The following is a 15,368-nucleotide window of genomic DNA, read 5'->3' as shown; positions in this document are numbered from 1 at the left end:
CCTAATTTATAGCTCAGGCTCTCAACCACTACTGTATGCCAGAGATGCAAGCAGGTGCATTGGTATGTTCAAATCTGCTTATCACAGGGCTCTCCCACGAACAGGCTACACCACCCTGGCTCCATGCACTTCTAATCCCTTGCATTAATTTATCCTAGATGAAGTTCTGCTTCACTTTCCTTTCTGCCCTATGGGAAGCCATCCCACATCCCACTTGCTTTACTATAAGGGTGGGGTTGGGGGGAGAGTGGCACTCCCCTGCCCCCAGAGCACTGTTCTATCCAGGTAACGCTGCCTCCATTTAATGAGTTTAAACGAGTTTCCTTCATTTCTCCTCCCTGCATCTGCGATAACATTATTTCATTACGGAAAAGCATTTTAATTAAGCGGAGGGCAATACAGAAGAGCAGATACACATGCGCCTTTCAAGGTCCCGGTAATCTTGGTGATTTATCTCCTGAGCAAGTGCCAGCATGACATCGCGCTGTGGAGTTCCTGAACCACTTCTGCATCCCACCCATCTCCCCAAGGTGCTTCAGGGAAAGAGATGTTTCTGAGTTTAATTAAAATGCTCCACATGGCTAAACAGTCAGGGCTTTGCGGCTTCCGAGGAGGTTTTTCCCTCTAGCCCAGAGGAAACGTCTCCTCCCCCATGCCTTTTCCTTGATGTTTCATTCCTTCTATTCCAAGTTGCAACTCTGCTCCCATGTGGGGAGGCCCATTTGCTGGGTTTAAGGGCCTTTGGGTTGAAGGCCAAATTAGATCACTAGCAGGGAGCTAAATGGCAAGTGCAAGCCATTTTCAGAAGAGGACCAAATATTAGCAAAGGGAGAGAATGAGAGAGAGGGTTTAGTAGACAGGTGTTAGTCTGCAAGGGACATACTGCATGTTAATATTTAGAGATGCAGAGCCCCCATATTCTCTTTCTCAAGCTAACTAAAACAGGATTACTCCTTACTATTCATTCCTAAGGTATTAGCAGCTCGCCAGATGGTCCTGGGTTGCAGTTCCGAAGAAAGACAGCCTCTCCAGATCTCCGCAGATCAGGGCAGTTGTCAAAGGGAATAATCTCTAGAGTCCTTGACTTCTCTCCTCATCTGACAAACAGGGAGCAGTGTGGCATCTGCAGCTAGGTGCTGTCAGCCATCATAGCTAGAAACATTCCAGTGCCAGAAACCTTGGCATTTCATGCCAAGAAGTAGGTATGTGTTTAAAGGAGATTTGAATAAGTTTCCCTCTGAACTACAGGCAAGACAAGAATAAGATGTTTTCAAATCCAAGGGCTGATGGACTTGAATGGTCGCCTTCTGTTTCATGCCATTCAATGGACTCAGAGCAGGTTTTTTACTAAAACACACACAATGCTCTTAAGATGATGCTGTCTCTCACAAAAAGGCTGGACAATGATATACATGAGCAGTTCTCTTTTGGACGCATGGTTTTTGTCCATCTATGCTTTGAGCGGGAAAGATTCCTGCTGCTTTTCAGGACAGGAAGCTCTGTTTTTAGATCTCAAACCACCCTACATGCCTGATATTCAGAATATGTACACGTGCACACACACACACACACACACACACACACACACACACACACACACACACTAGACAACTGGTAGCTTGGAGCAGGCTGCTGTCAATCAGCTCTGCAGCATGTAAGATGGACTGTAGAGGCAACGCTGGACAGATAAGGCCCACTTGCCCCTGCCTGATGCAGACTGCCAAAGACTAGCCAATCCACTTCTTGGTCTCCTGCAGTGTCCAGTTCCACCTTCCACCTGAAGGAGCGTCTCCACCCCCATCGTTCTGCCCGGACGCTGAGGTCCAGCGCCAAGGGCCTTCTGGCAGTTCCCTCATTGCGAGAAGCAAAGCTACAGGGAACCAGGCAGAGGGCCTTTTCGGTAGTGGCGCCCGCCCTGTGGAACGCCCTCCCATCAGATGTCAAAACGATAAACAACTACCTGACATTCAGAAGACATCTTAAGGCAGCCCTGTTCAGGGAAGTTTTTAATGTATGATATTTTAGTGTTTTTTGGTTTCCATGGAAGCTGCCCAGAGTGGCTGGGGAAACCCAGCCAGATGGGCGGGGTATAAATAATAAATTATTATTATTATTATTATGGTTCGTGGCAGCTCAGCAGGGTAAGAAAGGGACTCTACCGGAAGCTGCAATGGACACTGCTATTAGACACTGGTACAGTCAGTGCGAAATCTGCTGAGCTGGACTTTTTGCCGCTCCCCTCCCTTCAAGTCATGAGGTTGAGACCTCCACAAGACTAGTCACCCAAGCAAAGCAGCTAATTCGCCAATAGTGCACCTGTAGCAAAGATACTCAAAGCTGCAGGAGAGAGGAGTGGGGGCAGGCTTCCGAAGATAAGTGAATGAAAAAAAACTGCAGACCGGGAATAATGGTTTTTGCAGAATTATATGTTGAGCCCAGAAATGGAAAGTCACAGAAGAGCTTCAGATCCAAAATTTATCTATTTTCATTATATCTTGCAAAAGTTATTACTAATCTCTTCACAAGGTTTCTAGTCCTCAGGCTTAAACCAAACCATGAGCCACATCAGACACACTTCCCCCTTGCATATTTAAAGCATGTCATGAATGTTTATTATACAGGTTGGGAGGTCAGTAGAAATAGCAGCTTCTTCAACCCGTGGCATTCATAAAAGTATTTTAAAAAATACAATGATCACACCATACCTCACACAATGATATACATGGATTTTCCTATAAAGAGATAATATCCTTGTAGGAAATATGTCATGCCTTATCGCAGAATCATAATTATAGCACTTCTTATGAGCGCTAAAAGCACTTCACATACATTATCACAGTAATCCTGAGAACAATCCTGTGAGGTAGATGAGTATAATTATCCACATACTGCAGACAGGGTGTGGGTGTGTCAGGTCAACCAAGGGTAAGAGACAGTGGCTTCCCCCCCAAAAAAACACATCTTGGTGAGTTCCTGATTAAGGCAAAATCTGCCTTTTGGAATTCCGCAAGAAGATCATGGCAGTCCTGGCCACCAGCTTACATGTCTTAAAATAGGATTAGACAAATTCATGGAGGAGAGGGCTATCCATGGCTACTAGCTGTGATGGCTATGCTCTGCCTTCATAGCTGGAGACAGCAATACTTCTGAATACCACTTGCTGGAAGCTCCAGGAGGGGAGAGTGCTCTCGTGCTCGAATCCTGCTTGCAGGTTTCCCACAGCCATCTAGTTGGCCACTGTGAGAACAGGTTGCTGGACTAGATAGGCCATTGGCCTAATCCAGCAGGCTCTTCTTACGTTCTTATTACCTCTAGTGGAACAGGCCAGACCAAAAGCCAATTTAGTCCTGTGTTGTTCTTCCTACAGTGATTAATCAGGAGCCTACAGGAAACCCGCACACAGAGCTTCAAGAAAACTGCCCTCTCCTGCTGCTGCTCTCCAACAGCTGGTATTCAGTGGCATATACTGCTTTGGAACATGGATAGCCACCATGAAAAATATACTCCATACAAGCTCACCTCTTGCCAGTTCATATTGCCACCTTTGCCTGCTCCCTACCCTGTGCCATCTGCCATGTTGTTTGCTATGCCTGAATTATCCCCTCCCTCTCCCTCATCCCCAATACTCACTTATCTCTCCCCAATCTCTCCCAATTCCTAGCCTGTCCATTTCATGCAGACTGTAAGTGTCCTGGGCAGGAACTATGTCACTTTTGTATTCTGTCAAATGCACATAATTCATATTAAAGGATGTTAAAACAGCAGTTGTAGCTTAGCTACCAGCTCCTGCTAATGCAGCGTCAAAAGCATTCAAGGAGTAAGAAAGAAGGCTTCCTGCAATTGTCAGTCTTGTAGGGATATGAAGAAGGCATTGGGTACTTACATGTTGTGCAGGACACACCAGCCACAGTGAGGGTCCCTAGAGCCCAGACATAGCGCACAGGTTGTATATTGCTCACAACTCTCCACTGGCACACGGGTCACCTGAGGGACAAGGACAGGCAGTTAAATTATTTTTCCTATCAGGAAATTCCAGGCTACTCAAGCCTTTATCATCTGCATGAACCTTTGTCCCTTCTCTATGATTCCCATCACACACATCCCGTCAGCTTGGCTGAAAACCTTCAGGATGATAGGAATTGTAGTCCAACAATATCTGGAGGGCACTATGTTGGCTGCCTCTGCTGTTGGAGAGTATGGCATACCCACAACTTTTTAATTCACACAAAACATACAATGGTACAAAATTGGCAGAAATCCAGAATAGTTAGATATCTGTAGAACTGCATATTCAGAGGCTGCTGTCTTGAGCTCATACTGAAAGTACCAAAGGTGTAGGACCACAAATGGGCAAAAAAGGAAGCTCTAAACGTTACAAAGAGCTAAATTACAGGTACGATGGAAGGTGGGAAGGGCAACAAAAGATTTGGGAAACCTCACAAGGACCCTGCTGTTTCTGTGCATGTGGTGGAGGAAGGGGAGGAAGAAACAGAAGAGCAGGAGCCACGCTTTGATCATGGATTAAAATAATTTCCCCAGATCCCATGCCTTGCTATCACCACATTAAAAACCCAAACACCATCAGGAGCCATGAAAGGGTCAACAAAATATAGGTCAAAGCCCAAGGCTCTTTCTAAGCCCAGTGTTAACTGAGGCGTCCTGCTATTTCTTTGAGGCTGGTGATCAGAGCAGGGGGAAAGGGGGGGATGCAGAGGCCTGCTCTTAAGCTTTCAAGTCCCTCTCCATTCCCCAGAGGCATCCCTGTGCCTAGGAAATTAAGCACGGGGGCTATTAGTCCAGACCCCACCACAGAGCAGCCTCTTTGAACATCTGCTGAGAAGCAAAATCTGCCATGGCAGCTTCGAAGGGGGAGGAAGGAAACAGCGGGAGCCTGGGAACAGGGCTAAAAGGAGGTGCTGCAAATCTGTTCTACGCACAGAAATACTCCAGGCTGTGTATCTATGAAACACAGATGGGAGGTGGGGCCCAGCGTTATGATCCTGTTCCCTTTTATGTGCACCCACTCACCCTGGGCGTGTCATGAGAAGAGGGCTTCAAGGTTCCATGGGACAGGACTACAACAATCTGTCTGAGGCCTCTCTCTCAGGATGGTAATATTCAAGATGTGTGTCATTCCTTAGCCATTATACAGCCATTTTGTCCAAAACCAACACAATGGGAGCCGGGTAGCATAAATGTTCCCCACCTTCAAATGCCTTATATGAGAAACTGACCATCTCCAAGCTATGTCTCTCCTTCCCCAACTTGTTCACCTTCGTCCTTCACAAGCATACAAATGCAGCAGTCTGGTTGTGGAAGAATGGAACTATTCTTGATTCTACCACCAAGCACCTGCATTTCAATGTGGGATGTTCAGGAGGTAAAGCCCCTTCCCTCCACTTACTAACAAAGATGCTTTTAAGTTCTGTCTACAGATGGCTTTTGAACTCGAGTGCAATCTTCCCTTCCCCTAATTTCCCCTCTTGAAGTTGACCCTGTGGCTATGAAAACCTCTAGCTACCCAGTGGAGGCTGAGACCTGCCTTCTGTGCATGTAGATTTGTGTGTACAAGAGAGAGATAGAACTACACTGAAGACCAACACCCCTCTCTATCACAGCACTCTTGCCTGCTACTGATCTCAATAGTCTTGATAGCCAGCAAAAATATGGAATGAAAGCTGGCTTCTGGGCAATAGGGCACTTGCTGAATTTTAATACTAAATATCAATGGGGTACCTTCTAAGTGTGATTCATGGGAGAATATGCATGGATCAGCGTCTATGTGGGGTTAATTACCCAAGCAGAGGAATGGATCAGAACAAGATGAATCATGATCCAAGAACAACCCGCCCCCCCCCCCAAACACCAAAAACAGAACAGTCACCCAGATTAAATATTCTGTACAAAGCTACAGAAATTGTTCCTCTTCTCAGCTGGAAAAGAACTTATCGACAAGCATACACAAACACAGCAAGTGCAGGGCCACAAGCTGGCATTGTGGTTCACAGTTTTCTTTTACATGGGATCTTAGTGTACATAAGGCATCACTTAAACCTCTGTGCTGCCCTCTAGCTTCAAGGAGTTACAGCACAGACTATACTGGCTTCCGAGACAGATTAACTCAAGTTACTTTAATCTTCTGTTTGTTATTATCCTACTATGATCAGCACAGTGGTCTCCAGGAACAGTAGACTGAGATTCCTTTTATACAGCATCTGTGATGGAATAAGCTGGGCTTCCCCAACTGGGTGCTCTGCCCTCCAGAAGTTGTTGGAGGGCCCTAAAACCTTGACCAAGCTGGCTGGAGCTGATGAGAGCTATAGTTTAAAACATCTGGAGAGCACCAGGCTGGCAAAACCTAGGATAAAAGAATGGCACTGCACAAAGCACCCATCAGAAAGGGAACTGGTGAGGAACAACCTGATCATCTACAATCAGTTGATTCCTCCCTCCAGGGTCTAGACAGGCAAGAATGAAGTGCCAGGTGGGTTGTTATGCAGGGCTGTTGAGCAGTATTTGACTTGGTGGGCCATATGCCACTGCCGGATAGCTCATTCGATTTAGGTACAGCATTCAAAACCTAGTTTCAAACAGTGAAAACGCATAGCACTCTCTCATTCAGGCATCTCCATTCCTAGCTACCTACCACCCTCTTGAAGATAATCATCACACAGCTGGTTGAAGTCTAGTTTAAGAAAAAAATATTGGGAGCATCTGCATTGCCCTGTCCTTGTTCCAGACACTGGTCATAACCCATTTTCTTCTTAATCTGACAGCAGGAGTCTGCCTTAAAGGGTTACAAGCTCTTTATTAATTGCTCCTCCAGATTTGATTAAAATCCCCTCATTCTGCAGGCCCTTTGAGCTCTGTTACAACTGCTCATTTAATTACTTTCCACCAACAACCTGATAACAGTAAGCTGTGGATGAGAGTGGTTTTTATTAAGCCAAAGGGAGAGAAAGGGGACCTGCAAACGGCAGAAAGAATGTCCTCACAGCCATTTAAGCAACCTTCCAAAATCTCCCCTCATTATATCCAGTGTGGTCTGGACTCTGGCTGCAAAATTAATCGCCACCAGATTGAGGGTTAAATAACCCCATTGTCAAAAGACTTTAACAGAGATGTCCATGTTGAAAAGAACCCTTGAAGCCCACCACTTACTGAGGGAATGGGAAGCTTGCCCCGTCTTTTAATTTCTTCCCACCTTTGTGCTGCCCTTCCAATAAAAATATTCTCCCTACTTAAGTCCCCACACTGATCTCCTTCCTTACAGGAAGTACTTGCAAACACAGGAAAAAACCACACTCTGGTTTCATATCATTTTGCCCTGTCTTCTGGAACATGCATGTCATGATGCATCATGGTACATACAGGGGTCACATCAGGGAAGCAGAAGAGTCCTGGACAGCAATGCTCATTGCACTGGATTGGCATATTGGGTTCAGAAGAGCCCTGTGTGGTTCTTTCTAATACTCATGCTCCTTTTCCCTTTTCTTCACGTAGTCTGGATTTAGAGACAGCTGGTCTAGACATTGCATTTTTACTAGGAAGTGGACTCCATGTGATTGCTTAGCCCTGCTGTTGTAACATGTAAAACACATTCCTGACTGTGGCTGATGTGAAGACGCTCCACACCTTCCCAGCAGTACCAAGAGACCATTTCAAGTGGTCTCTGTACAGTAAGTGTAACATGCCCACTAGCTCTCAGGCCATAGCTGTTCAGCAGCTGCTCCCAATTGGATGTTGCCACTACAGTGTACTGTACTTCTAGCAAAACATCTGAGACGGTCCCAGATTCAAAGGGCAGTTGAAAAGACCTTGCCACTGCCAGTCAAGAGGAGACATACTACTCTAGTTGGATGAATAGCCTGATCTATATATAAAAAAGGTCTGTATCTTCCTATGATCTTGAAAGGACAGGCACTTTTTTCCTCCCAGATCACTCCTACAACAACATATATTTAACACTGTAAACAAGCAGAAGAATCTCTAAATATACCCTGTCTAGGAACTCTCCAAACCCTATCTTACCTAAACTTAAACCTGTAGTGTTTAAGCACTAACAGAAGAAGACAAAAGTCAAGCAGTCCACTATTCACTCTCATGCTTACCAAAAGAGATCAGGGTAGAAAGGGAAAGGGAGGGAAAGATCACCACTAGTCACCCCAAAGATCACTCCCGAATGGTGGGTGAGGCTGCTAAGCACCTCACTTTGCTAATGAAGCAGCCTCAAGCTACACTCTCCAGATCTGGTACGCCTTTCTTCAATTGCTGCATGCAATGGAGACAACTTGCCTTGCAACCACATTAGGATAGCTTGCGGTTTTCACTAAAAGCAACTGGGGCAACCAAAAAAAAATAAAAAAAAAAATCACATCATCCAGAGATCTCTTTCAGGGCTAGGGGGGTACCTGACCAGTTTGGGGCGGGGGGAGTATTAAATTTCTGGGAATCAGTCTCGCATAGAGCTGAATATAGAAAATTGCTAGTGGTGGCATCAGAAGTTAGGATTCTGGGCAATCAAAGTGTCTGGGTTTTTTCCAGCCCTGCTTGACCATTAGAACAGCTTCCATCAGTAGCAGGTGTGCCACTCCACAGTTCCTTACCAAACAACAAAGCTGTTTTTACAGAGCTATTTAGCAGCCATGTAGGCAAGCCTGAAAGGTTTAGACAGGCATGCATTCCAAGGGGAGCAGGGATTTCAGTAAATGCTGCTAATCATTGATGAAAGGGGAAAGAATTCTATGTTATATTTAAAAAAATCTGATTTGACAGTCTCAGAGCTCAAAAGGAAGGAGGTATGTGAAGGTATGTAGAGCAGATTTTCTATTGTAGCTCCTTCTACTATTTCTCTAGTTTAAAGGGCAACCATGTTTGTTATAATATGTTGCCTTTTGCTGTAAAAGAGCCTCCAGGTGCCTCTCAGATAAGGCCTTTGGGGCAGCTTCCTTGGCTCATTTGGGATAAGTAGTCCATTCACTCCTTAATTCTGACTTATCACTGCAGTGTTTCTGCCAGATGCTGTGTGCATCCCTTACCTTTATATATGCCTCGATCGTTGCTGCATCGGGGCAGTGCCCATGGAAGTGCCCGCAAAAAAGGTACTTGTGATTGGCCAACAACTGCGTTGACCAAATTAGGCGAGACACCTCAAATTAACATTTTACATAAAAGGCAGGTTGTGTGTTTATGTGAATGCCTTTAGCCTGCATCCTAAAAAAACAGCAACTCAAGGAATGACATGCTATGCTGCCAAGTCATAGACTGTCTTTTCTGCCTTTTATTTTAAAATGGCTGGACCTAGTGCTTTTGTTTCAATTTCCTCTTGCACGTAAAATGCCAGCATTAGAACTGGTGAGCTTAATTAGGTGGCTGTATGACTAGGAGCGCCTTTGACCTAACTTCCCTAAAGAAAACTGTTCTAGCAAGTCATTCACATTTTAGTAACAACTAGACAGGACTACTGCAATGTAGAACAAGTGGGCTGCCGCAGAAAAAGATGCAGAAGCTTCAGCTGACTCAAAATGTTGTTGTCAGATTACTGTCTAGAACTGGCCTGGTAAAAAGGTAAAGGTAAAGGACCCCTGGATTGTTAAGTCCAGTCAAAGGCAACTATGGGGTAAAGATCTCATCTCGCTTTCAGGCCAAGGAAGCCGGCGTTTGTCCACAGACAACTTTCTGGGTAATGTGGCCAGCATGAGTAAAATGCTTCTGGCACAACAGAACACAGTGATGGAAGCCAGAGCACACGGAAACACTGTTTACCTTCCCGTCGCAGCAGTACCTATTTATCTACTCAGGCTGGTATGCGTTCGAATTGCTAGGCTGGCAGAAGCTGGGACAGAGCAAGGGAAGCTCAACGTGTCACGTGGATTCGAACTGTCAACCTTCCAATCAGCAAACCCAAGAGGTTCAGTGGCTTAGACCACAGAGCCACCCTGATAGAGCATACCTATCTGGTCCTGTTTGATCTTCAGTGATACTGTATACTTCCAGGCTCAACCCAAGGTGCTAGTTTTTATCTTTAGGACCCTAAATCATGGGTAGCCAACAAGCTGAACTACAACTCGCATTCATTCTGACCATGCTGATGGCAGCTGGAGTCCAAAAACATATGGAGGGCACCATATTAGCTACCCCTGTCCAACAGGCGTGGCAGTGGGAAGAGGGAAGAGGAAGAGCACTGCCATTGGCCAAACACCTGTGTGAACCCATCTTTATGTGCATGGTGAACATCTGGCTATTCGTGGAGGCTTTTGGAGTTGGCTGAACCTATGCTGATCCTGATCTGCTGATGAGAAGGGCAAAGACCTTCCAGTTTTCTGACTCTGAATTATTTTATGTTTTCATTATGTTGTATTGATGTTGCTTTGATTATTTTTTCTATTTTTATGCTGCTCAGCACTCTAAAGTTCTATGTGGACAAAATGTGGGATAACAGGTTTAAAAATAAATAACAATGCTTCAGGAAACCTAGAACAGTGCCTAAATAGGGAGAGGTGGATCTCCTATGATAGCAGCTCTAGATGCTAGTTTGTAAGATCCACTTATTCCAGTTGTACACAATCAGTCTAGGGCAGGGATGAGGAGTCTGCAGCCTGGATCTTGTTCATTTTTTAATGTAATCCAACCCATGGTCTGATTCACACTGAATGCCCAGTGTGAACCTATCCAGAGGAGGGGTACCTTTTTTGATCCCCAACATTTCCCCCCTGTGGTGCAATGGCCCCTAATTAAAGGAAAACCCCAAATGATCCAAACTACTAATTTAGAGCAAGCACGGGCAGAAAGTAAATCAGGATCTACTGGGAAACCTTTGGTGATTCGCAGTAGATCGGCTAGCATTTCTCAGTCCCAATTCTTTAACAACAGAGACAACAAAATGACTCCCTGAAATTAGACTGCTGCACTGAAGTATGCTTTGGGCAACTGGGGATTCAATTTTTGTGTAGAACGGCTGTGAGCTCAGAACAGCTCTGATACTCAAAACAATCCCCGTCCTCAGCAGCTGCTAAGAGGAACCTAGCTCTTTAATTATAAGCACATTTCTTTTGCACCTGGCTCCGGCTGGCAGAGTTCTAGTAAAACACAAAGTAAATCCTACATGGCCGAAGTCCTCCCTCTCCTGGTTTAGTGGGCAGTTAGGATTCTCAGACCTAGCTACAGGACAGATGCAGGAGGAGAATAAAGCAACCCCAGTGTAAAAAGGTAAAGAAACTGCAGCCCAACAGAATTAAAGTTGGGCTACTCAGCCACAGTGCTCCTAACTCATATAAACACCAGTTTATCTTGCTGGAGGAGTGCAAAGGAAACTTCTCCAATACCTGTAGCAGAGACAATCTGTCAAATGACAGAGCTTTTGCAAAACAGACCTAATGAGTCTGCTTTAGAAGAGATGTTGCATGTACCCATGATTCATCTGCTTCCTAATAAGAAGTTTGTTTCCCCTCAGGACAGACTCAAATAGATATTATTCATTCTATGAAAAGAAACCTGAGAGCAAAATGGGGGGGGGGGGGGAGTGGGGACTCTTAGAGCCAAACCAGACATGGTAGCAGCAGACCTATTCATTTACACCCAGGTCTCCCTCAGTCGTGTATGAAGCAAGGGCCCACTGCTTCATGAATACAAGGTGGATGGGTCAGAACTTCCAGGCACTTCCACTGTTTGTGGCTTACCTACCTAAGGTCCGTCTACCTATGGCCTCCACCACTGGGTGCTTTCTCATTCCCCTGATTTCAATGAGTGAGATCAACTGGGTAAAAGGTGCTTGTGGGAAACTTTACACAAGCATTGAGTGGTAGGCATGGAGAGGCTTAAGTTTCCCTCACCCATGTATTACTTAAGGATGAGATCTCACTTTATATGTGACTGGTCTGGCCAAGTTTGAACATTACATTCATGAGATAATTATGTTGACTAAGAAAACACAGAAAAATAATAATTTTGGCATCGGACACTCAGTATATATTATTAGTTATTCTGGAAAAGAGTAACTAATAATATGCGCAGCAGCCCAAGAAGGATTAAGCAGCTTAAACTGATAATACAAATGTTTTCGTGACTAATGCACACCATACCAATTTTGGCAAGGTTTAATGAGGAAAGCTGAGTTTGGGTCTTTAGTTGTTGGTGGGGGGAATGGCAAAGTACAGCACTTGCACTGTGCTGCCACAGAAACAGCAGAGAAGTTTCTTGCGGAGTTAAAATGAGTGGACCAAGAGCCCCTTTTCATGACCAGCCACAGCCCTTGCTTGTGGTGACCACCTGTACCATATGCAATCATGTGATGGCTGGCAGTGCACACTGAGCTTTAACACACTTGCACATTTGGCTGATTCTGTCCATTTGCAGGGCGTGCTGAAACTCAACGCACACAGAGTTCTGCCTAAGCTGTCACCCATCAGATGATGGAATCTGCTTGTTCATTAAAAAGGAGCCCTCAGGAGAGCTGTCGCTCTGGTGTTGAATCAAGTAAAGGTGTAGCCCATCACTCACACAAGCACTTTTATTGCAATGAGCTCCATGATCACTCCATGAGCTCGACATCTAATCAGAACAGTACTAATAAAGGGAGTGATGTATTCGAAGAAAGTATTTTTATTTGGTTGCTCTGAGAATCTGACAGTCCTGCCTCACACTGTGCTGGAGAAATCTCACACAGATGTACTATGCAGAGAGAAAAGGCTGTGCCTCATTACTGCTAAGCTTAAAATCACGTAAAAGGGCCAGCAGTGGACAAACTCAAGTTCTTACCTGTTTCTCAGTCATAGCATAGAGGTACTGGAGATCAGGGCTGAGCACTAAGTCCCGCAGGATGGAGCTGCCATCATGGGCTATGACATTCTCATACTGCAATGCTGAACGTCCAATGGGATTGGCAGGGTCCACAAGGATCTGAAAGAACAGACGGCAGCGTTAGCATTTGCTGTTATGATGCCTAGTATCATCAAGATGGGAGACATTTGTTGGGTGGCAAAGGAATAATGTGCCAATACACACCAATAGCTAGCCGGTGGGGGAACAGTTCTTTCTACAGAAAGAAAGAAAAACCTATGAGGAGCTTTAGGTATACAGTATATGACAGTCAGCCCTTACCCTTGTCAACCACCACCATGTTCCTTAAAACTTCATGACTTCCAACTAGGCCAAAGTCATGGGCTGATGATAAATCAGCCCAATGGGAATTCCAAGAACCCCATCCCAACAGCATGTTTTGGCTGCCACAGGTAGAAGCAGAGAAGGAAATGCAGAGTCAGGATCAGGGGTCAGCAACTTTTTTCAGCCGTGGGCCGGTCCACTGTCCCTTAGACAATGTGGTGGGCCGGACTATATTTTGAAGGGGGGGAAATGAACGAATTCCTATACCCCAGAAATAACCCAGAGATGCATTTTAAATAAAAGCACATATTCTACTCATGTAAAAACACCAGGCAGGCAGGCCCCTCAAATAACCCAGAGATGCATTTTAAATAAAAGGACACATTCGACTCATGTAAAAACACGCTGATTCCCAGAACGTCCGTGGGCCAGATTGAGAAGGCAATTAGGCGGCATCTGGCCCCCGGGGTCAGGATGATTCTCCAAAACAGAAATCCATCTTTCATGCATTTTCCTAAATATTTTATTTAAGGGGAAATAATGAACCATCAACCTAATCTTGCCAGCCAACAAGAGCCCCTCCCAATCCCCTTGCTGCTTTAGAACCCTTATCCAAGTTGCCTTATTTTTATTTTTATTTTGCCTCCATTCATTTATCAAACTACTCCTTGAGAAAGAGTTAGGATAAGAAATAGCTCCACCTGGTTTCCATTGAAAATAAAACTACATTATGCACTTCAGTGCACATTAATGCTCTTCAATTAAATCTAATGAACTTTAAATGAAGCAGGGGACTTCTGGATAATGTGTTAATAGCTCCAAAGAAAGTGCAAATGGCTGGTAAGGGGTGTGCAGAGAAATAGTGGCAGCCACACAGGCATTGCAGAGGAGATGAAACACAAAACTCTGTTTTAACTGGAGTGAGCCTTCCATTACATATCTAGACTGGGAGAGCACTAGGTGGAGGAAGAGTTTAATCTACTGGGAACTTCATCCCACCTAATGTGCAACTACAGAAATATTGCCGAATATCTGTATGAACACAATCATCACAACCTAGCTTCTTTGTCATGTGGTCATTGTATGCAATGTTTTGCTCATCTTAACATTAACTCTCTCCACGCACTTGCAGGACAGCTATTACAACCCCATTTGTCACACACCTGGATTATTTAAGCTTTGTTTTGATCAGCATTTCTCCCCTGCTGAACTTTCCCAGCAACCTAGCAATTGTGCCGTTCTTAAAATGTTCTCTGGTGTGGAAAAAAGGTGGAGCATCAAAAAGCTTACAGCCTAGCACACTTTCCCTAAGTATCAATGGCATAGTGCATTTAATGGACCATTAGTGGAGAGTTACCACATATAATCACCTTTGTTTTATGATCAAGGACCCATGTTCCGCCTCCCCATAGCCTGTATTTCATAACAGAAGAGAAGGTAAACCAGCACCTTTGTTCTAGGCAAGGGATATAGTAAATGCTCTAATCCCATTACCACTCACAGTGACAATAAAGCTTATCCTAAAGACCTTGCTTTCACTATAGAAGCCATAACCACATTAAAAAGGCACCCTAGGGTCATAGCCAACCCACGGCAGGGAGGAAATACAATAGGGTTAATTCTCTAAACTGCCACCTGGCTGTTGAGCATGAGTCATTTACTTGCCCAGAAAGTATCTGCTTGTGACACACTTATGGCCAAACTTGTGCAAGTTGAACTGTGAGGGGAATGGTCAGTAACCTAGTCCTGCTCACAGCAAGAAACTAGACTCGGAGGCCTTTTGGACCTGATTCTACGACATACAAGTATAGTTAAAGTGATGGTATACCACAACTTTTCCACTAACCTCTAGAATGTTTTGGACTATAATTCCCACAACCCCTCACCTGGCCACTGCTCGTGCTGGCTGGGTCTGATAGTCCAAAATGTCTGGAGGGTAACAAATTAGGAGTTATTGATCTACCTGGTGATCTAATGTTTGTTGATGGATTTCCCCCCCAAATTTATTTTTTATTCTTGATTTTGTTGTTATTTACGCTTTATACTTCTTCTTTTTTTTTTTTTGTAGCATCAATTAAGTGTCTTAAATATGTTGTTAGCCGCCCTGAGCCTGGTTTCCTGAACCGGGAAGGGCGGGGTATAAATAAAAATTTATTATTAATTTATTATTACCATGCTAGCAGTGGCTAACATGAGTTACCAACAGACTCTAGAAATTCAGTTCGTCTTTTATATGTTTCTGGTGATGCATGTCGTAAGTACTTTCC

At 44.6% G+C, this 15,368-nt stretch overlaps 1 protein-coding gene across 4 annotated transcripts in view; it reads right to left on the bottom strand.

Moving 5' to 3' along the window:
* Window positions 1–15,368, bottom strand: part of PLXNA1 (plexin A1) — a 293,792-nt gene that overhangs the window by 133,415 nt on the left and 145,009 nt on the right. For all 4 annotated transcript variants that reach the window (XM_028719206.2, XM_028719204.2, XM_028719207.2 and 1 more), the window contains exons 4-5: window positions 12,757–12,897; window positions 3,884–3,984 (exon numbers count right to left, since the gene is read on the bottom strand). In XM_028719206.2, coding sequence (XP_028575039.2) covers window positions 3,884–3,984; window positions 12,757–12,897 — 242 coding nt within the window. The remainder of the gene's footprint in view (window positions 1–3,883; window positions 3,985–12,756; window positions 12,898–15,368) is intronic.

Source organism: Podarcis muralis, chromosome 2 (assembly GCF_964188315.1).
Source record: "Podarcis muralis chromosome 2, rPodMur119.hap1.1, whole genome shotgun sequence".
NCBI lineage: Eukaryota > Metazoa > Chordata > Lepidosauria > Squamata > Lacertidae > Podarcis > Podarcis muralis.
Note: the sequence above shows the minus strand (reverse complement) of the source record. Positions and strands in the feature narration are given on the sequence as shown.